At 37.9% G+C, this 27456-nt stretch overlaps 1 protein-coding gene across 1 annotated transcript in view; it reads left to right on the forward strand.

Moving 5' to 3' along the window:
- LOC101413929 (zinc finger protein 790) overlaps window positions 1-24714 on the forward strand; it is a 30416-nt gene extending 5702 nt beyond the window's left edge. Inside the window, exons 2-6 of the mRNA XM_004458798.4 lie at window positions 2692-2877; window positions 3349-3432; window positions 4441-4567; window positions 4880-4975; window positions 22593-24714. Coding sequence (XP_004458855.1) covers window positions 3424-3432; window positions 4441-4567; window positions 4880-4975; window positions 22593-24265 — 1905 coding nt within the window. The 5' untranslated portion in view covers window positions 2692-2877; window positions 3349-3423 and the 3' untranslated portion in view covers window positions 24266-24714. The remainder of the gene's footprint in view (window positions 1-2691; window positions 2878-3348; window positions 3433-4440; window positions 4568-4879; window positions 4976-22592) is intronic.
- Window positions 24715-27456: the final 2742 nt, after the last annotated feature.

The following is a 27456-nucleotide window of genomic DNA, read 5'->3' on the forward strand; positions in this document are numbered from 1 at the left end:
GAGGGTTCAACAGTGAGCCCCTGAAGCTAATGACTATGCTTGTGAGCTGATAAACCTAAAATAAGAACAAGGCCTAGAGCAACATTGTGCCTGGGAATTTCCTCCTGTCAGCCTTCATGTTACTCAAATGTGGCCAGTCTCGAAGCCAAACTCAGCATGTAAATGCAATGCCTTCCCTCCAGCGTGGGACATGACACCCAGGGACGAGCCTCCCTGGCAACGAGGGACCACTATCAAATACCAACTGATGATGCAACTGGAAAAGGACCTTATACGGAAGGTTCAATGCGGATCAGCAGAATATCCATGTCTACATAAAATAACATGACTTTAAAATGCTGTGTGACCTAAAGTAAGGGGGAAATGGAAAGGAGAAATGAGTTTATATGGCTACGAGTTTCTAAAAAAGAGTCTGGAGGCTGGCAGAAGGATTGCCCTCATGCACAACTGAGCAGAGTCAGAGAGACAGATAAAGCAGATACAACCCCCAGATATTGGTTCCTTTGAAGGCTAAAGAGACCCATGAGAGTTATGGCCATGGCCGATGGGGTTAACTACCAGGGCAGATGGCCCCTCTTTGGAAATGGTGTTTATGTGTGATGAATCTGGACTCAGATGGGATCTCCCTTCATAAGACTTTCATGCTAATGTGCTGGAGGTGCAGTTAACGTTGGGATTTAAGATATATTTAGGGGATTTGAATCTCTGGACTGACAATGTGATAGCCAGGTCCTGAGCCTCAACAGACTCCAGCACCTACAATCTGATTTATTGGACTTACCACACTCAGCTAAGATGGAGTTGAAGAAGGACAATCACCACACCATGGAGCCTAGAGTGATTACAACTGAAAATGGGAGGATTGCATCCAGCATCCATGTGGAATTTGAGCCTCCTCTTGACATAGAGGTGCAATGGACACAACCAATCCAATGTCCACATAGAAGAGGTGGTATTGGATTGAGAAAAGTGGACATGGTGGACGATGGGTATGGGGAAAGGCAGGAAGAGATGAGAGGTGGAGGCGTCTTTGGGACATGGAGCTGCCCTGGATGGTGCTTCAGAGGCAATCACCGGACATTGTAAATCCTCACAGGGCCCACTGGATGGAATGGAGGAGAGTATGGGCCATGATGTGGACCATTGACTATGAGGTGCAGAGGTGCCCAAAGATGTACTTACCAAATCCAATGGATGTGTCATGATGATGGGAACGAGTGTTGTTGGGGGGGGAGAGGGGGGGTGGGGGAGCGGGGTTGAATGGGACCTCACATATATATTTTTGATGTAATATTATTACAAAGTCAATAAAAATAAAAAAAAAAAAAGCAACTGGCAAAAAATAAATAAATAAATAAATAATAAAAATAGTTCTTCCCTAAAACTATGTTATAGTCACACTCAAGCCCTTTCTCCTTTCCAAACATCAAGTGTATTTCAGTCCACAGTTTGTTCTGTAGCTCTTCATTCTTGGGAAGCATTTAAAACCCCATCAGGTCCCTGAGGTTCTCTCACTCCAAAGCCTCAATTCTATTCTACATACTTTACACTAAATTTCTGCAAACTTCTCAGATTGATATATCAACCTTTCTTCTAGCCTCCCACACCAACTTTTTTCTTTTATTAGAAACGTTTGTCAACCTTACTTTAAAATAGCAGAATGATTTGTCCTCACTTTTGAGATAAGACCCAAACTCCATAACCTGTTTTTTAGAGCTTATCATTGTCTGATCTCTATTTTATCCATTCCTTCTCTCCCTGGTCCTCCCTCCCACTTTATCCTCCTTGAATACATGAAGATATCTTTGCTTAATTTGCATGCTTTATTTCTTCTGCCTGAGAATCCTTCCCCCTTACTCCATCTTTCTTAGTTAGTCCCGCAAGATTCATCTCAAGCATCATCTCCTATGGGAGGCTTTCCCTGACTAGTTTTGGTTTTGGCTTCTTTGAACTACTCAACTCCTCACCTACATCTATGGAAACTTTTATTTTCTACAGTATTTTGATTGCTTCTTGACTTTTCTGACTGAGTTGCCAACATACTCATCTGGATCCCCAATGCCAAGCACAAAGCCAGATTCAGAAAGCCTTCGGTATTTTTTTCTTTTCACCCAGATAAAATGATTTGCTTTGTAAAACTGACTACTCATCCAACCCCAGCCTTCTCCTATCTTTGAGATCCTTTCATGACAAAGCCACCGTCCTGCTTAGTATCAGTAAAACACAGAAGGCAAAACATACTCTCTTCCCCTAAGGGCAAGGTCCAGCTCATTCACTCAATTAAATGAGAAATCCTGGAGTCCAGAGAAGATCCAGTATTAAAAGTGACCAAACTTTGGGTTCAGGAAACCTATGTTAAGCCCCAGTACTGAATTTGAGCAAGTGACCACTTTCCTGATCTGTTGAATGAGGATAATAAGTGACTTTCACACTTGGCTTAAGCATGAAAGGTTAATATAGATATAACTTAAACATTGTTGAACCTGAGAGAAGAGAACTTGGAAGTTTATTATGTCATTCTATCTACTTTTATAATACATTGGAGATTTCCCATATTTCTAAGTAATAAAAAAAGAAGAAGAAAATGTATGTAAAGTACCCAGAACATAATATTGCTCAATCTGCATTTTCATTGTTGATACTCTAGAGTGGGAATGAATAAACAGAACCAAATTCTCTCTTTCCTCCAAGGCTTTTCACTGAGTGAGGAGGATGGACGGATGATGCAAGAAAACAGAAGGAAACCAGAGAGTGCTGGACCTGGAGGTTAATGGGATTGCCATTGCAGCTGGACTAAGAACTCTGTGCACAGTCTGCTTGTGCCACAGTAGAGACCACTCAAGCTACATATACCAGTCATCTCACCGAATGTCTCTGGTAAATCTAATCCGGGTTATTTTGTCCTTAAATTGCCTTTAGTTCTGTGTTGTGGCCCTGCTTGAGTGTTTTAGATGGAAATAAGTTTTAGATGGAAATAAGAGTATTGGATATGGAGGAAATGAGAGGCTACTGTCAAGAAAATACAAAAGAGAGCCCTGGGCAGATACATTGGGCTTCCAGGTAGAGAGTTTCATTGTCTTTGTGTGACTTGAGGTTCATCCAGTTGTAGGAGATATGCTGCCCAAGGCTAGTCAGAATGGCTGTATCTCATATCCTGACCCATGTCATGATCTTAGCATAACTGACTGAACTGAAATGCAGTCTGTTGCAGTTTGGTCCCTCAGGTTTTAGACAGAGGCAGGATTTCTTTAGACTCCCTCTGAACCTCTCTCCAGGGATAAAAAATGCCATTCTCAGTCCATTTGAAAGCTCTAAGGAAAGCCTGACTTCTCAAATATTTTCCTATAGCTCTGCCTTTTCAGGACCTTATCTTGCCAGGAGAGAATCCAGAAGAGGACCGATCAGTTCTTCGAATTTTAAGTCATGGCCCATGTGAGTTGGAATTGCCTTTTTTCAAAAATATAACCATTTTTATCACATTCTTTAATCCTTAACCTGTTATCTAAGTCAGTATTCTCTGTGGTAAGTGATGATAGTGAAAAAGTCCAGTGCAATCCTTGGTGCTCCCTCTTCTCTCCAAATATGGTCACACAGGGTATTCACTATATCTTTTATCCTAAGTCTTTGGCTAAAGCAATGATGGAAAAAAAAATGCACTTTCTTAAGGGAAATAGTAAAGACTTCCTTTTCAAAACTTTGTCTTAAAGTAGAAATGAATGGTTAAAGGGGACACACACATATGAAAGCTTTTATTTACACTATCAAATGGGTTTTTTAAATTGGGTAAGGTATGACTTGGTGTTAGTTGATACTCATCTCAGTTTGTGGCACTTTAGGAGGCTTTTAGTTGGGATATGGAGAGTTGAGTTCAGAGAGATCGGAGATTTTGTCAGGGAATCAGTAAAAGATTAATATCATTACCAAGGCAAGTGTCAGCTACTTAGCCAAGAGCTTAGAGATCCTACACTTTCTTCATAGGAAGTAGTATTCAGTTTGGGAGTGGGTCTAAAGAATTATTTCAAGTTCAACTAACAAGAAATTCAACTGAAAGTAGTTTAAGCAAACCACAAACAACCACAACAAAAAATTACTTTATTCACTTAATTAGAAAATTCCAGGCTGGTGTAGCCTTTTAGTGGTATCAGCAAATAACTCATATGATATTTTTCATTCTGACTGCTATCCTCCCGGTTTAGTGTTTGTCACCTGAAGGTCATAAGGATGTTGTGACTGGAGCAACAGGAACTTTTAAGAACATATAGGCACTCAACTTTAGTCACACTGATTTCCATAGCATATTTTCCATGTCACAGTCAGTTAGCTCTAGTACATTTGCTCAGTGTATGTCCCACATCCTGTAGTGCCCTTTTGCATCATCTCCCTTTCCATCTGAAAGGTTTCTTTTAATTTCACCATTAATACTTGGGGTTGTCATTTCAGGGCTTGGTGATGTTCAAGGATGTGACTGTAGAGTTCTCTCAGGAGGAGTGGGAATGCCTAGACTTAGAACAGAGGGATTTGTACAGAGATGTTATGTTGGAGAACTACAGCAACATGGTCTCACTAGGTAAGAGTATCTCCTCCCAAGTGATTGAGAATTTGACCCCAGAAATTCATGCTTTCTAGAGTACATTTTTTAAAAATTATTATTCAAGTGTCTAGTAGTGGAATTTTTGGACTCTGGGGGAAATTGGTTTGTGCTCTGTAATTTTGGCAATAGTCTTCATCATTGGGACCCTCTGTTTGTCCCTCATTTTGAAGTCCTTTATGCCTTCTGCTTGCCTTTCCTATAATTGTCTGTCTTCTTTAATCAAGGGACTAGATGCAAATTTTGGAACCCTGCCACATAGTCATTTTCTATTTCCTATCTTCTGAGCAGGGCTTTGCATTTATCAGCCAGATGTGCTCTCCTTACTGGATAAAGGAAAAGAACCCTGGATGGTTTTGAGGAATAAAATAAGAGGATCTGGCCCAGGTGAGTAAGGGCTAAACAGACAGATAAATTATCAATGCAGGTAACAGCCCAGTGCTCAGTGAGGCAGCAACATCTCTGAAATGTTAGTTTAAAATCTTCCCTCAAAAGCTGAAAGCCTGTGAACGAAGGCCTGAGACTCATAGACAAAGGTAACCTTACTAATTTCCTGATTTTGTTTTAGGGGTAAGAGCTGTAACAAAGAACATGTACTTTTTTAGGAAATTTCATAACCTTTCTGTGACTGGAACATGTCCATAATTTTCTGCAAAATGTGCTCTACCTTAAGAGAAGGATTAATAGGATGCTTAGCTAAAAATCTGAATAATAGGTGGAAAAAGTTTCTAAACACAGTGAGGATGAAGTGACAGAAGAAAGGTTAGGGCTATAAGACAACCAGGAGAGTACAGTATCATAAAACGCAGCCCCAACTGTCAAAAGGAAGCTAGGGCTGTATTTGGCAAGTAGGTGGTAATTGGTAAATTTCCCATTATGGGTAGGATTCAAATTAAAATATATTCCTAGAGTTTCTTTTTTGTTTGAGATATGAGGGCAAGAAAACGAATGTTCTTTCTTTTTTTTGAAATGTATTATTCAGTTTCAAAAATTATATATATATTTTTTATTTTTCCAAACTATAGATACAAAAAAACATTATGCTAATTGAAAAGTGCAGTTTTCACAGAATCACATATGGAATGAATTAATTTATCTAACATTCTAGAAATCACAAAATTACAGAGATGGAAAACAGATTACTGGTAGTAGTAGGTCATGACTATTGATTGCACTAATATCAGTTTCCTGGTTTTGATATACTGTAATTATATAAAATGTAGCCATTAGGGGAAACTAGGTGAAGGGTACAAAGGACTTTTCTGGACTGTCTTTGCAACTTCCTGTGAATCTATAATTATTTCAAAAGAAAAAGCTTTTAAAAATTATTCTGTTCTGTGCAGTACATATATTATTTTATCTCATTTTTCAATTCCCTACATACTATCATATTCCTTTTAAAATTTTGATTTATTTTCAAGTATTAAAAATGTATTATTGTATATTAAATTTGTTCTGCATTTCTTGTTACTGAAATTACCACTCATGGTACACATCATTGATACATGGGTTTTTCCCCTACAATGGCTTCACCATTTTACATTCCCACCAGCAATGAACAGTGTTCCTTTTTCTCCACATCTTTTCAGCATTTGCCTTTTTATGTTTCTAAACGTACCATTGCTACTGGGTGTATAATGGTATCTCATTGTGGTTTTTGATTTGCATTTCCCTAATGGCTATTGATGTTGAGTATCTTTTCATGTGTTTATTGGCCATTTGTATATATCCTCTTTGGAGAAATGTCTGTTGAACCCTTTTAGTCATTTTTAATATTACAATTTGTTATTTGTTTTTGAGTTGTAGGATTTCTTTTTGTGTATTCTGAATATTCTGTGTATTAAACCCTGAATCAGATATTTGGTTTCTGAATATTTCTCGCATTCTGTAGGGTAATACTTTCATGATGATGTCCTTGAATTACACAAATATTTTAAATTTTGATGAAGTTCCATTTATTTTATTTTTCATATACTGCTTGTGTTTTTGGTAAAGTCTAAAAACAATTGTTTAATATAACACCTTGAGAGTGTTTCCCTGTTTTTTCTTTTAGGGCTTTTATATTTTTGGTTCTTATATTTAAATCTTTGGACCATTTGGAGTTAATTTTAGTGTACAGTATGAAGTAGGGCTCTGCCTTCAATTTTTTTGCATATAGGCTATACCTTTTTCCCAATACCATTTGTTGAAGAGACTTTTCCCCCTTTGAGTGGGCTTGCCAAACTTGTCAAAAATCAACTGGTCATAGATGTGAGGGCTTTTGAACTCTCAGTTTGATTCTAGTGGCCTGAATATCAGTCCTTGTGCCAGTACCACACTGTTTTGATTATTGTGGCTTTGTAATATTTTAAAATCAGGAAGAATGTGAGTTGTCTAACTTTGCTCTTCTTTTTCAAGATGGTTTTGGCTATTTGGGGTCCCTAACGCTTCTAAATTTGATGATTGGCTTTTCCATTTCTGAAAAGAAGGCAGTTAGAATTTTTAAGGGATTGTATTGAATCTGTAGATCATTTTGGATAGAATTATATCTTATTACCTTGACTAAATTTATTCCTACATAGTTGTTTCTTTTAGTTGTTGTTTTAAGTGAAATTTTATTCTTGATTTCCTGTTAAGATTGTTCTTACTAATGTATAGACAGACCATGGATTTTCACATTTTTTATTTTGTACTCTACTACTTTGCTGAATTCATTTATTAGCTCTTGTAGCTTTTTTATGGATTTTTCAGGATCATATCATTTGAAAATTGGGAAAGTTTTACTTCTTCCTTTCTAATTTGTATGCCTTTCATTTCCTTTTCTTACATAATTGCTCTGACTAGAACTTCCAGTACAATGTTGAATAACAAAAGTGGTGGGCATCCTTGACTTGTCTTAGGGAGAAAGTTTTTAGTCTTTCACGATTGAGTATGATGTTAACTGTGGGTTTTTTTTTCATATATGCCTTTTATATTGATGATGTTTCTTTCAATTCCTGGTTTTCTCAGAGTTTTTACCAAGAAGGATGCTAGATTTTGTCAACTGCCTTTTCTACATCAATTGAGATGATCATGTGGGGTTTTTCTTCTTTCCTTCTATTAATGTGATATATTACATTAATTGATTTTCTTATTTTGAGCCTCTCTCGCATACCTGGGATAAATACTACGTGGTCATGGTATATAATTATTTGTGGTGCCTGTGGATTAAGTTAATCCTTTTTTAAGGATTTTTGCATCTATATTCATGGGGATTTGGGTGTGTAATTTTCTTTTCCTGTGGTATCTTTATCTGGCTTGGATGTTAGCAGGGTGCTGGCCTCATAGATAGGATGAGTTGAAAAGTATTCTCCTTCAATATTTTGGAGGAGTTTGAGTAGGACTGGTGTTAATTCTTCTTGGAATACTTTGTAGATTTCACCTGTGAAGCCATCTAGTCCTGGGCTTTTTTTTGTTGAGATCATCTATTTCTTTTGAATTTATAGGTAGATGGTATACTTGAATTTGTCCATTTTACCTAGGTTATCTAGTTTCTTGACATGCTATTGTTCATAGTATCCTATTATAATTCTTTTATATATCTCTGTGTTTGGCAGTAATGTTTCCTGCTTTCATTTCTGATCTTTGTTATTTGCATCTTGTTCCCTACCCCACCCCCTTTTTAAAAATCAATCTAGCAAATGTTTCTGGGTTAATTTGATTGATATTTTGCAAAAAGATCCTACCTTTGAGTGTGTTGATTCTTTTTTTCTCAATATGTTTTTACCTCTGCTCTTATATTTGTTATTTATTTTCTTCTACTTCCTTTTTTCCCCCCAAAGATTTATCTGTCTGTCTATCTGTCTGTCTATCTATCTATTTATTTACTTATTTATTTATTTATTTATTTATTTTCCCTCCTGCCCATCTGTTTTTGCTGTCTGTGTTGTCTTCTCTTCTCATTTTCTCTCCTCTAGGATTCACTGGGATTCGATCCTGGAGACCTCTGATGGGGAGAGAGGTTCCCTGTCAGTTGTGCCACCTCAGTTCCTGGCTTCACCTGGACTCTCCCCTTGTCTCTCTTTTGATGCGTCATCTTGCTGCATGACTTGCTTGTGCAGGACACTGGCTCATTACACGGGCACTTGCACAGGCACTTGGGTGGGCACTGGTTCACCACGTGGGCACTTGGCATGGGCACTGGCTTGCCACACGGGCATGCTGTCTCTTCTTTTTCACCAAGAGGCCCCAAGGATCAAACCAGGTCCTTCCATATGGTAGGCAGAAGCTCTATCACTTGAGACACATCCACTTCCCTCCTTCTACTTCCTTTGCATTTAGTTTACTCTTCTTTTTCAAGTAGTTTTGAGATTGGTTAAGTCTCTAATTTGAGATCTTTTTTTTTTTTTTAAGATTTCTTTTTATTTATTTTCCCCTTCCCCTCCTCCCGCCCTGCTCTTTTTGCTGTCTGTGTTGTCTTCTCTTCTAATTTTCTCTCCTCTGGGATTCACCGGGATTCAATCCTGGAGACCTCTGACAGGGAGAGAGGTTCCCTGTCAATTGTGCCACCTCTGTTCCTGGCCTCTGCTCCACTTCACCTTGACTCTCCCCTAGTCTCTCTTTCGATGCATCATCATCTTGCTGTGTGACTCAATTGTGTGGGGCACTGGCTCACCATGCAGGCACTTGCGTGGACACCAGCTTGCCTTGTGGGCATGCTTTCTCTTCTTCTGTTTCACCAGGAGGGCCCAGAGTCTCCCATATGGTAGACTGAAGTGCTATCACTTGAGCCACATCTGCTTCCCGAGATCTTCTTTTTTTGATGTAAGCATTGAGAGCTATAAATTTCCCTCTCAATACTGCATTTGCTGCACCACATAAGTTTTGGTATGTTTGCATTTTCATTAGCTTTAAGATATTTCCTAATTTCCTGTGTGGTTTCTTCTTCGACCCATTGGTTCTTTAATATTGTGTTAATTTCCACATATTTGTGAAATATGTTACTAATTTCTTGCTTCATTCTGTAGTGATTAGAGAAAATACAGTATGTGATTTCATCATTTTTTAGATTTTTTGATGCTTGTTTCATGACCTAACATGGTCTAGGCTAGAGAATGTCCCATATGTACTAGAGAGAATGTGTATTCTGCTCTTGTGTGGTGAAGTGTTCTAGATGTTTGTTAGGGCTAGTTCTGTACAGTATCATTAAAGTGTTTTATTTCCTTATTGATCTTCTGTTTAGATGTTCTATCCATTATTGAAAATAATATTTTTCTTCCTATCTTTTCACTTTCAACCTACTTGAATTTTTGAATTTAAGCTGAGTGTTTTGCAAATAGCGTTAATCTTAAGCCATCTATGTCTCCCTTCAAGTCTTCAGTCTGTATTTGCTTCATATATTTGGGGGCTCTACTGTTTTGTGCATGTGGCAGTTTGAAATATTTTTATGAATCCCAAAAAGAGAAAGATTATGTTTGTGGGCTTGTCGGTTCCCATGGGTATGAGACCTTTTCAGCTGGACTACCTAAGTGAGGCATGCCTTGGGCTCAATCTCTGCCCTCTTGCTGGGTTTGATAAAAAACAGAGACACACAGGAAAAGAGAGCTATATTATTTTTGATGCTGCCAAGTGAGAGAAAGGAGAGCCTCAAAGATTGAGGCCCTGGAGAGAGATTAGCCATATACCTGACAACTTGCAACTGAACTCGGGAAGAATGTGGGGCAGCCAAGACTGATGGAGGAGGTCTGGAAAGAGACAAGTCCTATGCCTGGTTGCCCATAGCTGAGCTCTGGTAGATAGTACAGCCAGAGGGAAAGGCAGAGACGAGGCATCTTGCTTCAACACATGGCACCTGACTTGGGTGAGAAAGCACCTCTTATGGTACCTTGAGGTGGACTTTTCATAGCTTTGGAACTGTATGCTTTTATAATTGCTGCATCTTGTTGAATACGTAACTCTCTATAGTATTAGTATATAGAGTCCTTCTTTGTCTTATTCTGTTTTATCTCATGTTAGTATAGCCACCCCAGCTCTCTTTTGTATACTATTCTCATGGATTTTTTATAATCCTTTCACTTTCAACATATTTGTATTTTTGAATTTAAAGTGAGTGTTGTGCAAACAGCATATGGTTAGATTGTGCTTTTTATCCATTCTGCCTATTTCTTCCTTTTGACTGGAGACTTTAATATGTTTACATTTAAAGTAGTTAATGATAATACAGGACTTTCTTCTGCCATTTTGTTCTTTGATCTTTGTCAGTCTTATCTTTTTTTTACCCTCAATTCCTCCATTAATGCCTTTTTTCATATTTATTTGTGGGTTTTTTTGTATCTTACCATTTGGAGACCCTTCTCATTTCTTTCTTTATATATTTTCCATATAATTTCTTTTTGATTACCCAGGGGTTTAAATTTAATTTGCTTTTGCACCAACTCAACTTTAATAGCATATACAAATACTGTTCCTATACCTTTCCATTTATTGGAAAAGTAATAAAACTTTTTAAAAACTTTTTAATTGACATTTGTCATTCATACATGAACATCCATAAATAATAAATGTACAGTATAAGTTGTGAACTTACAAAACAAACATACATATCATCATATAGGACTCACATTCATTACGCCACCACCAGTGCCTTTTGTTGTAAAACAATTGTTACAAACTATGAAAGAGCACTATCAAAACATTACTACTAACTATAGCCAATATATTACCTTTGGTGTATTTTTCTCCCAACCCACTAGTTAACACCCTGTATTGGTATTATATATTTGTTATAGTTTGTATTAGTCAGCCAAAGGGGTGCTGATGCAAAATACCAGAAATTGGTTGATTTTTATAAAGGGTATTTGTCTGGGGTAGGAGCTTACAGATACCAGGCCATAAGCACAAGTTACTTCCCTCACCAGAGTCTAGTTTCACATGTTGGAGCAAGATGACTGCCAACATCTGCATGGGTTCAGGCTTCCAGGGTTCTTCTCTTCCAAGGTCTTGCTTCTTCCTGGGCTCAGGGTTCCTCTCTTCCCAGGACTTGCTTCTGTTTCCTCTGTGAGCTTACTTCCTGGGGTATCAGCTTAAGGCTTCAGCATCAAACTCCAACATAAAAAACCCTCTCAACTTTGTCCTTTGCTATGCCTTTTATCTGTGAACCCCCACCCCTTGATGGGTGGGGCCATATCCTAATTACATGGCCCAATCAAAGCCCTAATCATAACTTAATTATGCCCAGCTGCAGACCAGATTACAAACCTAATCCAATATCTATTTTTTGAATTCATAAACATTTCAAACTGCTACACCTATACTTTAGAGTTTATCTCTGTGAGTTTGTTCATTGTTTTAGTTCATGTTAGTGAAATCATAAAATATCTGTCTTCTTGTGTCTGACTTATTTCATTCAACATAATGTCCTCAGGTTTCATCCATGTTGTCATATGCTTTCTAATTTCACTTCTTACAGCTGAATAATATTCCATTTTATATATATGCCACATTTTGTTTATCTACTCATCGGTTGATGGACACTTGGGTTGTTTCCATATTTTAGCATTTATGAATAATATTGCTATGAGCATCAGCATGCAAATGACAGTTCGCATCCTTGCTTTCAGTTCTGAATATGGAGTTGCTGGATTATATGGAATTTCTATATTTAGTTTCTTAATTTTCCACAAAGTCTGCACCATGCTACATTCCCACCAGTCGTGAAGGGGTGTTCTAATTTCTCTACATCTTTTCCAGCACTTACAGTTTTCTGTTTTGTAAAAATGGCCATTCTGTAAGGTGAGAAATGATGTCTCAGTTTTGCTCTTCCTTTCCCTAATGATATTTAACATTTTTTCATGTGCTTTTTGGCTATCTATATTTCCTCTTTGGAGAAATGCCTATTCAAGTCTTTGGCCCATTTTTAAAATTGGGTTTCTTATCTTTTTATCATTGTATTGTATGATCTCTTCATATAATATTGTTATCAAACCCTTATCGGATATGTGGTTCCCAATATTTTCTCCCATTGAGTAGGCTGCCTTTTTACTTTTTTGGACAGTCTTTTGAAGAACAAAAGTGTTTAATTTTGAGGAGGTCCCATTTACCAATTTTTCTTTTGCTGTACGTGCTTTGGGTGTAAGATTTAAGAAACTAGCGCCTACCACAAGATCTTAAAGATGTTTTCCTACATTTTCTTCTAGGAGTATTATGGTTGTAGCTTTTAGATATAGTTTAATCCATTTTGAGTTCATTTTTATAAAAGGTGTAAGAAAGGGGTCCTCCTTTCTTTTAGGTATGCATATCCAGTACTCCCAGCACCATTTGTTGAATAGACTATTCTGCCCAGCTGGGTGTGTTTGATAGCCTTGACAAAAATTACTTTACCTTAAATTTGAGAATCTATTCTGTACACTCAGTTCTATTCCATTGGTCAACATATCCATCATTTGCCAGTACCATGCTGTTTTTACCACTGTAGCTAAGTAATATGCTTTAAAGGCAAGAAGTGAGAGTCCTCCAACTTCATTCTTTTTAAAGATATTTTTGGCTATTTGTGACCTATTACCCTTCCAAATTAATTTCATAATAGGCCTTTCCAATTCTTAAAAATTTTTTTTTAAAAAAGGCTGTTAGGATTACATTGAATCTATAGATAATTTGGGTAGAATTGACATCTTAATGATATTATCTTCCAATCCATGAACATGAATGTCCTTCCATTTACTTAGATCTTCTTTGGTTTCTTTTAGCAATATTTTGTAGTTTTCTGAATACAAGTCCTTTATGTCCTTGGTTAGGTTTATTCCTAAATATTTGCTTCTTTTAATCTCTGTTATAAATGGAATTTTTTTCCTGACATCCTTCTCAGATTGCTCATTAGTAGTATATAAAAACACTATTGATTTTTGTGTATTAATCTTGTATCCTGCCATTTTGCTGACCCCATCTATTCTAGTAGCTTTGTTGTGGATTTTTTTTTTTGGGGATTTTTCTTGATATAGGATTATGTCATCAGCAAATAGGGAAAGTTTTACTTCTTCCTTTCTTATTTGGATGCCTTTTATTTCTCTTTCTTGCCTAATTGTTCTAGCTAGAACTTCTAGCATAATATTGAATAACAGTGGTTACAGTCGGCATCCTTGTCTTATTCCTGATCTCAGCAGGAAAGCTTTCAGTCTTTCTCCTTTTGTACAGTGTTAGCTGTGGGTTTTTCATATATGTACTTTATCATGTTAGGAAAATTTCCTTCTATTCCTATCTTTGGAAGAGTTTTCAAAAGAGTATGTTGGATTTTGTCAAATGCCTTTTCCATATCAATTGAGATGATCATGTGATTTTTCTTCCTCAATTTAGTATTGGGATGTATTACATTGATTTTTCTTGTGTCAAACCACCCTTGCATACCTAGGATAAAACCCACCTAATCATGATGTATTTTAATTTGCTGTTGGATTCTATCAACAAGTATTTTGGTGAAGATTTTTGCATCTGTATTCATTAGTGAAATTGGTCTATAATTTTCTTTTTTCATCTTACCTTTATTTGGCTTTGGTATTTAGGTGATGTTGTCTTCATAGAATGAGTTTGGTAGCGTACCCTCTTGTTCTATTTTTTTGAAGACTTTGAGCAAGATTGGTATAAATTCTTTGAATGATTGGTAGAATTCACCTGTGAAGCTGTCTGGTCCTGGGCTTTTCAACTTTGGGCTGTTTTTGATGACCATTTCAATCTCCTTACTTGTGATTGGTTTGTTGAGGTCTAATTCTTCTAGGGTCAGTATAGGTTGTACCTGTGTTTCTGGAGTTTGTCCATTTCATATGCATTGTCTAGTTTGTCATAGTATACTTGTATGATCTCTTTTATTTTTGTGAGTTCAGTAGTTAATGTCCTCATTTCTGATTTTATTTGTGTCTTCTTTTTTTTCTTTGTTAGTCTAGTTAAGGGTTTGTTGATTGTTGAGCTTTTCAAAGAGCCAACTTTTGGTTTTGTTGATTCTCCCTATTTTTTTGTTCTCAATTTCATTTATTTCTACTCTAATCTCTCTTTCCTTCTGCTTACTTTGGGATTGGTTTACTGTTCTTTTTGTAGTTCCTGCAGGTGGTCAGTTAGGTCTTTGATTTTAGCTCTTCCTTCCTTTTTAATGTAAGCATTAAGGGCTATACATTTTCCTCTCAGCACTACCTTCATTGCATGCTATAGGTTTTGGTAATGTTGTGTTCTCATTTTTCATTCATCTAAAGATATTTACTGATTTCTCTTGCAATTTCTTCTTTGACCAATTATTAATAGTGTGTTGTTTGACCTCCATATATTTGTGAGATTTTTCCTTTCTCTACCTGTTGTTGGGTTCCAGCTTCATTCCATTATGATCAAAGATAGTGCTTTATATAATTTCAGTCTTTTAAAATTTATTGAGACTTGTTTTTTGATCCAATGTATGGTCTAACCAGGTGAAAGATCCATGAGCACTTGAGAAGAGTGTGTATCCTGCTGTTTTGGAGTTCAGTGTTTTATATATGTCTGTCAGGTCTAGTTCATTTATCATATTTTCAAGTTCTCTGTTTCCATATTGATCCTTTGTCCAGTTCTATCCAAAAATGAGAGTGTTGTACTGAAAGCTCTAACTACTATTGTAGAGACATCTATTTCTCTCTTCAGTTTTGCAAGTATGTGCCTCATGTATTTTGGGGCACCCTGGTTAGGTGCATAAATATTATTGCTATTTCTTCTTGGTTAATTGTTCCTTTTATTAATATATAATGACCTTCTTCACCTCTGATAGCAGTTTTGTATTTAAATTCTATTTTGTCTGATATTTGTCTGCTACTCCAGCTCATTTTTGATTACTGTTTGTGTGGAATATCTTTTTCCAACCTTTGACATTCAGTCTATTTGTGTCCTTGCATGTAAAGTGATTCTCTTGTAGACAGCATATAGATAGCTGATTTTTAAAAATCCATTCTGCCTGTCTGTCTTTTGATTGGGAAGTCAATCCATTAACAATTATTGCTGTTACTGTAAAGGCATTACTTACTTCGTTCATTTTATCTTTTGACTTTACATTGATATCTTACAATTATCTGTCTTCTTACCCTTTTTTTAACCTAACTAATGATCTTCATTTCTATACTCTTTTCCAGGCCTCTCTCTCCTGTCTTTTATTTTCAGGTTGCAGCACTCCCTTTAGCATCTCTTCTAAATCTGGTTTCTTGATGACATATTCTTAGTTTTTGTTTATCTGTGAAGACCTCAAACTCACCCTCAGTTTTGAAGGACAGTTTTGCTGGATAAAGGATTATTGGCTGGTAGTTTTTCTCCATTCCAACCTTTAATATATCATACCACTGTCTCTCTCCATGGTTTCTGATGAGAAACTGGTACTTAGTCTTATTAAGCATCCCTTGTATGTGATGAGTTGTTTTTGTCTTGCTGCTTTTGGAATTCTCTCTTTATCTCTGGCATTTGACATTTTGAATAGTAGGTGTCTTCTAGGTTTATTCAGAATTATTCTGTTTGGGGTGCATTGTCCTTCTTGGATGTTGATACTGAAAATTTTTGGTCATTATTTCCTCAAATATTTTTTCTGCCCCTTTTCCATTCTTTTCTTCTAGGATACCTGTAAAGTGTATGTTTGTGCATATTGTGTTGTCATTTAATTCCCTGAGACTTTGTTTCATTTTCTCCTTTCTTTTCTCTTTCTGTTCTCTCTTTTCAAATTCAGATACTCTACCCTCCAACTCACTTATTCTATCCTCAAACAATTCATGTCTGCTATTATATGCCTCCAGTGTATTTTTAATCTCTTCCATAGTGTCTTTCATTCCAATAAGATCTGTTACTTTTCTTTGCAAACTTTCTTTTTTTTTTAAGATTTATTTTTTATTTATTTCTCTCCCTTTCCCTCCCCCATTTGTCTGCTCTCTGTGTCCATTCACTCTGTTCTTTCTGTGTCCTCTTGTATTCTTGTCAGCAGCACCAGGAATCTGTGTCTCTTTTTGTAGCATCATTTTGCTGCATCAGCTCTCCATGTGTGCGGCACCACTCCTGGACAGGCTGCACTTACTTCACGTGGGGCAGCTTTCCTTACAGGGTGCACTCCTTACACGTGGGGCTCCCCTACACTGGGGACACCCCTGCATGGCACAGCACTCCTTGTGTGCATCAGCACTGCACACGGGCCAGCTCACCACACAGGTCAGGAGGCCCTGGGTTTGAACCCTGGGCCTCCCATATGGTAGGCGAACACTCAATCAGTTGAGCCAAATCCGCTTCCCGGTAAACTTTCTAAATCTCTTTCTGTTCAACTAGCTTGTTCTTAATATCCTTAATCTCTTAGCCATGTCTTTGAATTTATTAAGGGGATTTGTTTGGATATCTGTGATTAGTTGTCTCAAATCCTGTGTTTTGTCTGACAGTTTAATTTGTTCTTTTGGCTGGGCCATATCTTCCTGTTTCTTAGTATAGCTTTTAATTTTTTGCTGGTGCCTTGGCATCTGATTTTTTTATGTGTTTATTCTGTGCTCAGTTTCTTTCTTTAGCCTATGTCTTTCTTATTGGTTGGCTTTTTGTTTAAGCTTTCTCTGTTCCTCCTCTGTGAATGTTAGTCTCTTCTGTTTGTTTTTTACTTGCTGTTGTATAGTTTTACTATTTTGGTTTTTTCTTGCTGCTGTTTCCTGGAGGGGTAATTTTGGTAGGTGTTTCCTCCTGGAGACAACCTCTCCAGCTCTGGTTTCCCAGTCAAAACAGGCTCAGGGGACCTATGAAGAGACTGTATATCAATTCCAATGTGCTTTGGAGAAGAAACCCTGAAGGCATCCCATCTTCTCTTTGATTTCTCTCCCAATCTAGGCTTCCCTAAAGCAGTATTTTTTCCAGTTTTCCCCTGCTGCTCTAAGATTATTCTTTGCCCTTAATTCACAGCTGACTTAGCTCTTGATGGGGATGTGGTTGAGGCTGAGGTTGCCAACCTAACTGGGATGAAACCGTTGCACAGCTCCTAGTCCCTGAGATCTAAGTTTTCTGATCAACTGCCACCCCTTGTCCTGGACCACAGCCCATTCCCAGGGTGGGCAAGATGACACAGCCTGCACTATCTTGAGAGAAAGTGATCAGATGGCTCTTGGTTCCCCTTCTTCGTGGGGCACCTTGGGGATGAGAGTGCAGCAGCTATTCAAGGTGGGTGGGGTAGATCTGCCTGCTAGGGCCTGTGTGCTTCTTCTCCATGCAGGGGTGTGTTGGGGTCCAGTGTGCAGCAGCCCTTCAAGGTGGGCAGATTGAATCTGCCCACACTGCCCACAAGAGAGTGCACACTTCTCCTCCTTCCAGGGGACATTGGGGCCCTGTGTGAATCTGCCAGCTCTGCCCCGAGAGAGTGTTCAAATTGCACCAAATTTCCACTCCTGCTGGATGTGGGGCCTAAGCAGTGGCTTTCCAAACTGGGCATGCTGGATCTGATCCCTACCACCCTGGGGTATCTGTGTGTTTTCAATCACCCCTGTTTCCAGTCCTGCTGAGGGTGGAGACAGCACAAATGCTTCTGGCTTTTTGGTGGCTTGGGCAGCTTTAAACAGCTGTGCTCAAGATTGGAATCCAGATAGCTTAATTCACCAATCAACAGCTGTATTTAGTGCCAGGCCACTTAGCCTCCCCTGCTTTTGGGAAAGAGAGCTTCTGTTTCCATCCGGGTAGTGGGTCCAGAGGCCACTTAGCCTCCCCTGCTTTTGGGAAAGAGAGCTTCTGTTTCCATCCGGGTAGTGGGTCCAGAGGCAGCTCACCTCACCAATGGGAGTTGGGCAACCACCTCTGGAAAGTGGAGGAATCTACTCATGAATCCTCACAGCAGATGGTCAATTTCCTTGTTCTTCCTTGGATGGTGCACTGTGTTCTCTCAGGAGTCTATCCCTGCACCTTTTTGTTGTACTTTTTACAAATTATTCCTTTCTACATTGTCCATCCACAACCCTAGATCTATCATTACTTTTTATGCATTAGTATTTTAGAGCTTTTTAAGAAGTAAAAAGTGGAGTTAACATACACAAAAAAATACAATAGTACTGGCATTTATAATTACCCATATGGTTACCTTTACTGGAGGTCTTTTTTTCTTTATGGTGCTTCACTGTCCCAGTGTCCTTTCTTTTCAGTCTGTAGCACTCCCATTAGCATTGCTCGTAGGGCAGGTCTAGTGGTGACAGACTCTCTCAGCTTTTGTTTTCCTGGGAATGTCTTAATTTCTCCCTCATTTTTGAAAACAGTTTCAATGGATATAAAATTTTCGGTTGGCAGTTATTTTCTTCCATCCCACTGCAGCCTTGCCTTCATGGGTTTTGATGAGAAATTTGTATGTAATTTTGTGAGTCTCCTTTTACATCACACTTTGCTTTTTTCCTGTAGCCTTCAGAACTTTACTTGTCCTTGGAATTTGATAGTTTGACTTCTGTGTGTCTGGGCATTGTTCTCTCAAGTTTATCTTGTTTGCGGTTCTTCGGGATTCTCGAATGTGTGTATTCATATCTTTTCTTAGATTGGGGAAGTTTTCTGCCATAATTTCTTGACTGCTGCTTCTTTCCTGCTACTTTCTTCTACTTCTGGTACTCGCATAATACTTATGCTGACACTTGATGGTGTCCCATAGGTCCCTTAGGTTCTGTTCACTTTATTTTTAATTTTTAATTTTGGCTTCTCAGTCTGAATCATTTCAGTTGTCTTGTCTTCAAGTTCATTGATTCTTTCCTCTTCCAGTTCCAATCTGCTGTTGAAATCTTCTAGGGACATTTTTAGCTCAGTTATTGTGGTCTTCAATTCAGATATTTCTGTTAGGTTCCTTTTTCTTAAATTATTAAAGTCTTTATTATGTCCACAGTCAGGTGTTCTTCATTAATGGTTTCTGAATTTTTATATTGTTTCTTTGGATGGGCCATCATTTCCTGTTTCTTTGTTTATTTTGTAATCTTCTGTTGCACACTATATTTTTTTAAACTAACACTGGGATTTTGCCCCTGAGTTGTCTATTCCTTAAGTTGTATCCAGCTAGTGATATGACATAAATTTTCTTGAGTGCCTCGAGCAAAAAAAAACCCAACAAAAACCAATTAAAAAATAGTAATTTCACAGTCTTCGCAAATTGACTCTATGTTGACTGTTATGACTTCTCAGAGTTTAGCACTCCTATCAACAACATCAGCCCAAGGCAAAAATGTAGGTTCTTCTCTGTCTTTTCTGAGCCTGATTGTTGTTCTGAGCTTCTACTCTCTGTGACCTTAAGAATTGTTCCTTTTACGGTAATCCAAATGCTTCCTCTACTCCCTGTGCTCTATTGTGCCTTAAACCTGGTAATCCTTTGTCCCAGGCCACTTTGACTTGTTTCTTCTTCCACTGGTCTAACTGTCTGCAAGCTGCTTCTGCCTGCAGGACAAGTTCTGGGAGGGCTAACCAGAAATGTGTTTGCTGGTTCAGCCTTTCCTGCTGCCACCTTAGCACCGATGTACAGGCATCCTAATTTGCATGTAAGAGTTATCCTTCTCCCTCCAGGACAGTGCGACCTCAGGTAGCTCCATGCTGTGTCAGGAAGGGTTTTGTGCATGAGTTTCTCCTATCAATTTTAAGTTATGTGTGTGTGTGTATGTGTGTAATTCAGTGCTCATCTAGATACCACAACCCTTTAACTGTTGTGTGGAATTGAGGAAGATGGCTCTGGGGAGGGGTTTGCTAGTTGTTCAAAGATTCTGTGGAAAAGTAGAACCCTGGAGTGTCTACTGTTACAATCTTGGTGGACAGGAAGCCTGCAATCTTTTGTGTTTTTTTCAGTTCATGCCAGAGATTGTGCTTCCAAAATGGTAAAACTAATGCCAAGGATATCTCTGTCAGATACTACAATACATTAGGGTTCATGCTTTATAACTGAACTACTTTTAACTCATTGTCATTCCTCAGTCCTCACCTCTGACCTCCCAATAAAAATTTACAGCATATGACTGTCTCATTGAGTCCTAACCACATATCAGAAATGAGTCACAGAAGAATCTTCTCTATCTCTAACTCATGACAGATTCATTTTCCCTTAACAGTTCTTTCAAACTATTTTCCTATCTGAACTATCATGTATAATTTTCCGTGTACTCTAAATGCAGCATACCCTGTGTAATTGAACTCTTAGTATTCTGAGCCAGACTGCTTCCCACAAATTATTATAGACTGATGCTCTGCTCTTCTCAACATTCCTATTTTTTTTTTTTAAAGATTTATTTATTTATTTAATTTCCCCCCCTCCCCTGGTTGTCTGTTCTTGGTGTCTATTTGTTGCGTCTTGTTTCTTTGTCTGCTTTTGTTTCTTTGTCCGCTTCTGTTGTCGTCAGCGGCACGGGAAGTGTGGGCGGCGCCATTCCTGGGCAGGCTGCACTTTCTTTTCACGCTGGGCGGCTCTCCTCACGGGCGCACTCCTTGCGTGTGGGGCTCCCCCACGCAGGGGACACCCTTGCGTGGCACGGCACTCCTTGCGCGCATCAGCACTGCGCATGGCCAGCTCCACACGGGTCGAGGAGGCCCGGGGTTTGAACCGCGGACCTCCCATATGGTAGACAGACGCCCTAACCACTGGGCCAAAGTCGTTTCCCAACATTCCTATTTTTAAACTCAGAATTACATGACATTCATCATAGTATACACCTAACAAAATATTGGAAAATTATAGATATTTTCTGTGATAGTTTCAGGATGGCCTTAGAAGGTAAAGAAAGTGAAATCCTGGGAAAGGACTTGAAAGCATAAAATAGATTGTTCTTCTATAGAACAGATGAACAGTACTCTAAATGCAGGAATATGTGAGTAAACCAAAGCATTTCAATACTTTGGTTGGGATCCTGTGACAAAACTTGACTTGGCTATGCAAAGCAAGAAAAATGAGCAGGATGAATGAAGTCTTTGAATTAACAAACATAAATGGAAGAGTTAGTAAATAGGTATGATCATGTTTCTCCATATTTGTCTTTGACTAAGCTAGTCTCTATATGCTTTTGTTTCCTTCCACCTGTAAAGCAAGCTATAGGGAAGCAGTGTTTATAATCATTGCAGTAGAGATGGAAGGGATTAGCTAATTATATTATATTATTGCATAATTAGGTGATACCAATGGTCCCTAGTATTTGTAATATTTACTTTTATTCCCACCTAAATCCTTTTTTCTTTGTTTTGTTTTATACTGTATTTATTCAGCAATTACTTTTTAAGTTCCTAATATGTACCAGGGATTATTATAACATAGTGAGTAAAACAGCCTTAAGTCTTTCATTCCATGATTTGAATGGTACCTGACTAATCATTTTTTATTGAATTCCTCAGGTGAATTCAACAAAAACAAAACATTATATCTCTAATCACCTGACTCAACTTTTTTTTAAAGAGTTATTTCTCCCCCTCTACCCCATTCCTCCTATTGTCTGCTCTCTGTGTCCATTCACTGTGTGTTCTTCCGGGTCTGCTTGTATTCTCATTAGGTGGCTCCAGAATCCAATCCTGGGACCTTCCAGAGTGGGAGAGAGTCGATTACTCTCGTACGCCACCTCAACTCCCTGTTCTCCTACATATTATTTTCTCTTCTCTTTGTCTCTTGTTGCATCATCTTGTTGTGCTAGCTGTCAGTGTCAGGTACCACTCCTGCACGGGGCAGCTTTCCCATGCTGGGCAGCATTCCTATGCAGGGAAGTGCTCCTGTGTGGGTCGGCATCCCAGCATCGGCCAGCACTCCATGTGGGCCAGGTCGCCACATGGGCCAGCTTGCCCTCACCAGGAGGCCCTGGACATCCAACCCTGGACCTCCTATATGGTAGACAGGAACCCAATTGGTTGAGCCACATCCATTTCCCCTGACTCAACTCTCATGAATTCTTTTAAATTTCTCTTCTTTTATCCTTTTTCCATATTGCCCAGAATAATTTGAAAATTATTTAATGTTTATACTTCTTGTGTGAATTATTTAACATTGATCACCTATATCTTCAATGGAAGTTTTATTAGTTTTTGAATAATAATACAGTATGTATCTGCATTCTTTCAGACATTCAGTGCATGTGTCAGACCAAGGAGTTACCACCAAAAAAGGACATTTTTGAGAGAGAATTATTCCAGTGGGAAAAAATGGAAATTTTCAAAAACCACAGCCCTGAAAATTTATGTTATAGAGGTGATTGGGAAGGCAAAGGTCAGTTTGAGACACAAAAGGAAAATCAAGAATATTTCAAGCAGGTAATACTCACCTATAAAAAAAGGCTCACCTTTAATCAGCACACAACTTTAAATCTATGTCAGAGACTTAATACAGGAGAGAAACTGAGTGAATTTAAACAGTATGGGAAAGCCTTTAGTTATGGTTCAGACCTTATTCAACATCAATTGATTTGTACTGATGAGAAACTCTCTGAAAATGAGGAATGTGGGAAGTCCTTTCTTCCTGATTCAGAACTTTCTCAATATCAAACAGTTCACAATAGGAAGAAAACTTACGAATGTAAAGAATGTGGGAAGTCCTTTAGTTTGCGTTCAAGTCTTACTGGTCATCAGAGAATTCATACTGGTGAAAAACCTTTTAAATGCAAGGAATGTGGGAAGGCCTTTAGATTTCATTCACAACTTAGTGTCCATAAGCGAGTTCATACTGGTGAGAAATCTTATAAATGTACGGAATGTGGAAAGGCTTTCCGTTGTGGCTCAGACCTTACTCGACATCAGAGAATTCACACTGGTGAGAAACCTTATGAATGTAAGGAATGTGGGAAGGCCTTTAGTCAGCGATCACATCTTACTAAACATCAGAGAATTCACACTGGTGAAAAACCTTTTGAATGCAAGGAGTGTGGGAAAGCTTTTACTCGTGGCTCACACTTAACTCAACATCAGAAAATTCATACAGGTGAGAAATACCATGAATGTAAAGAATGTGGAAAAGCCTTTATTCGTGGTTCAAATCTTGCCCAACATCGGAATATTCATGTTGGCAGGAAACCCTATGAATGTGAGAAATGTGGGAAAGCCTTTATATGGAGCTCACACCTTGCTCGACATCAGCAAATTCATACTGGTAGGAAACCTTATGAATGTAAGAAATGCGGGAGGACTTTTATTTGGGCTTCATATCTTGCCCAACATGAGAAAATTCATAGTGAGAGGAAACTCTATGAATGTAAGGAATGCAGAAAGACCTTTCTTCATGGCTCAGAGTTTAATCGACATCAGAAAATTCATACTGGTGAGAGAAACTATGAATGTAAGGAATGTGGAAAAACCTTTTTTCGTGGATCAGAACTTAATCGACATCAAAAAATTCATACTGGCAAGAGACTGTATGAATGTGAAGAATGTGGAAAAGCCTTTCTCTGGGGTTCACAGCTTACTCGGCATCAGAGAATTCATACTGGTGAAGAACCTTATATATGCCAAGAGTGTGGGAAATCCTTTATCTGGGGATCGCAGCTTGCACGACATAGGAAAATTCATACTAGTCCAGAACCCTATGAATATAAGGAAAGTAGGCAGATCTTCAGCCATCCATATTTTACCAAACAGAAAATTCACAATGGTGAGCATCTCTATGAATGGAAAGATTATGATAATACCTTTAGTCATGATTCAAACTTTACTCAACCCCAGAATATTTACACATTTCAGAAACCCTATGAATATAAAGATTTTGAGACCTTTTCTCAGAACTCTCACTTTATTTCACTCTTGTGAAATCTTTTAAATTTAAATGTAGGGAAGGCTTTATTCATGACTTATTAATTGGTGTCAGTTAATAGTTATTCACATAAGTGAAGTCATAATGCAATGTCTATAATACAGGAAAGCATTTACTGATTGGTCATCAGTAAATCAGTAAATCAGAATATTAGGATAAAACTCTATGAAGGGGAGTGAATGTACGTCAGTGGCTGAGTGCCTGGTTCCCATATATAAGGTCCCAGCTTCAATCCCCAGTACCTCTTTAAAATATATATATGAGTATGACAAAAGTGTGAATCCCTTTTTGTCATTCTCAAAACATTCTCCACATTAAAGATGTGCTATGTAAGGAATTTAAATCTACTTCATTTAGGAAAACTTTACCACTGATTATATCGTATTGGATTTCCACAAAGCCATACCAGAGGCTAATTTTTGCATTAAAATTAATTTGCAAAACATTGAACTGTGTCATACAGCTTATTTGGCATACCTGTATCTTGGTTTCACCACATTTGTGTCTTTATTTTTGGTTAAGTAATTGAAATTTGTGTCTGTATTAGTTTCTTAGGGCTGCCATAGCAAAGTACCCCCAAACTAGGTGGCTTAAAATAACAGAAATTTTCCCAATACTAGAGGCTAGAAGTCTGAAATCAAGGAGTCAGCAGGGGCATGCTTCCTCTGAAACCTCTAGGGAAGAACCTTTCCTTGACTATTCATAGATTCTGGTGGCTTTTTGGTAACCTTTGTCATTACTTGGCTTGCAGCTATAGGCTTTCAATCTCTGCCTCAGTCAACACATGGTGTTCTTTGAGATCTGTATCTCTTCTCTCCTTATAAGGACACCAATCATATTGGAATAGAGCCTGCCCTAATTCAGTGTGAACTCATCTTAACTTGATCATATTTACAAAAAAGACCCTATATCCAAATAAGGTCTCATTTACAGGTATTGGGTGTCAGGACTTCAGTGTATCATTTTGGGGAACACAATTCAACCCAAAACATTCTGTTTGCAGACTTGTGAAGATTAGAAGGGTAAATAAGTTTGAGCATTTAAATGCCTTAATGATTTTTACAATTTTTATGAGAAGAGGATCTTAAGAGTATAATGAATATAGACAATCACACCGTCTGTATCTGTGTCTTGAATAGTAGAATGTTAATGCTGAAGAAAAAACAGAATATAATGAGTGTAGGAAAACCTTGCTCCAGTATTAATCTCATATGCATCATGAAATAACACTATAAAATAAAGCCTAAAATTTTTTGTGAAAGTGGGGTTGAGTACTCAGCAATTAAAAACGGAGTCATTTGAACTGATTTGTCTCTTAAAAATTTCTAAAGCCAAATGTCATTATTAAGCCCTCCCTTTTTTAAACCACAATCAGAATTTAGAAATTAATAAGTGGATAGACAAATGAATTCTAACCTCTTAGAAATGTAGTAATATCTATATAAACAATTACCAAATTAAAAATAAATTGAAAACTAAAATACAGGTTCTTTACAAGTGAATGATAATGAAACCCCTATATATTGAGTCTTACTAATGTGACCAAAGCAGTTCTCAACAGAAATTGCTCTCTATATAAAACCAAGAATATTGAGGGTGGTTTGTTTCTTGTCACCACTGTATCTCCAGCACTTGGGAGAGTGCCCATCACATTTTAAGTCCTCAAATATTTGTTGAATTAAGTAATTACTCAACAAGCTAGAGTAAGAACAAATACCACAAATGAATTGATGGGTAGGGTTTAATGAAAATAAGAAGAGACCACAGAATAAAGAACAACATAGAGGTTTTACAAAAACTTTTTCTCTGAAGAAAACTGTTTAGACTTTGGCAATGCTTCTATCACATAAGAAAGGAGAAACAGGATAAAACTATATATTTGGAGATGTATTTTTAAATAATGTAAATGTATATAAAACATTAGTGGACAAGATGCTTAACATAGAGGATGGATTATTTTCTATAAAAACGTTAAAAATGAAAATGAAAAAGGCTAAAAAATTTAAGTGGAAAAATGATTTATTTTTAAAATTCATGTAGTACCAAATAATTGTACTGCCTACATCCTAAAGGAACAAAATCCTATAGAGAATTTGTCAGGTCATGCTAAAAGATATTAAAATAAGATTTGGTGGGGGAGCATGCAGTCCTTAAAGAAATTCCAGAATAATTTCACTTGTGATTTCACTTGTGAACATGCCTGGGGAAGAAAATAGTGCAATAGTTAATAAATACGGTATTTAATGAAAGATTATTATAATGAAGGTTATTTACCCAGAATGTTGGAGTTCTGATCTGGAAGGATAATACTATGGTTTAGGTATAATAACAAGAGATAAATGAATAAAAATGTACTTGGTCAGTTCAGTAACTGATCAGTTTAAAAAAACATTTAAATAAAAATTTAAAAATATTAAAGATACATAGATCACAAAAAACATTACAAAATATGAGGTTCCCATATATACCCCCAGACCCCCCCCATATCAACAACCTCTTTCATTATTGTGACACTTTCATTGCATTTGGCGAATACATATTGGAGTACTTCTACACTACATGGATTATAGTTTACATTCTCCCCGATTCCATTCAGTGGGTGATGGCAGGATATATATTGTCCTGCCTCTGTTACTGCAGTATCATTCAGGATAATTCCAAGTCCTGAAAATGCCCCCACATCACACCTCTTTTTCCCTCTCTCTGCCCTCAGCAACTCCCATGGCCACTGTCTCCACATCAATGATGCAATTTCTTCCATTGCTAGAGTCACTATAGTTCTATAGTAGAATACCACTAAGTCCACTCTAATTCATATTTTATTCCTCCATCCTATGGACCCTGGGATGGAGATGTCCACTCCACCTCTAAATCAAGAGGGCCTTAAATTCCACATGACTGGTGGATGTGATTCTCCTGCTTGCAGTTGTAGACACTCTGGGTTCCCTGTTGTCGTGGTTGACCATCTTCACCTCCCAGTTAGCTGACCTGGGTAAATCCAATGAACTGGAGAGTAGGTGTTGCAACTCTGCTGAGGCTCAGGGCCCAGCTGGCACATGGACAGTCCAGAGATTCAAGTCTTCTGAGTATACACCAAACCCAGTGCCAACCACAGGTTCAGTAAAAGTGACATAAGAGGCATATGTAGAAAGGTCACAATTGAGTCCAACTCCATCATTCAGGAGCA

This window comes from Dasypus novemcinctus, chromosome 18 (assembly GCF_030445035.2).
Source record: "Dasypus novemcinctus isolate mDasNov1 chromosome 18, mDasNov1.1.hap2, whole genome shotgun sequence".
Classification (NCBI taxonomy): domain Eukaryota; kingdom Metazoa; phylum Chordata; class Mammalia; order Cingulata; family Dasypodidae; genus Dasypus; species Dasypus novemcinctus.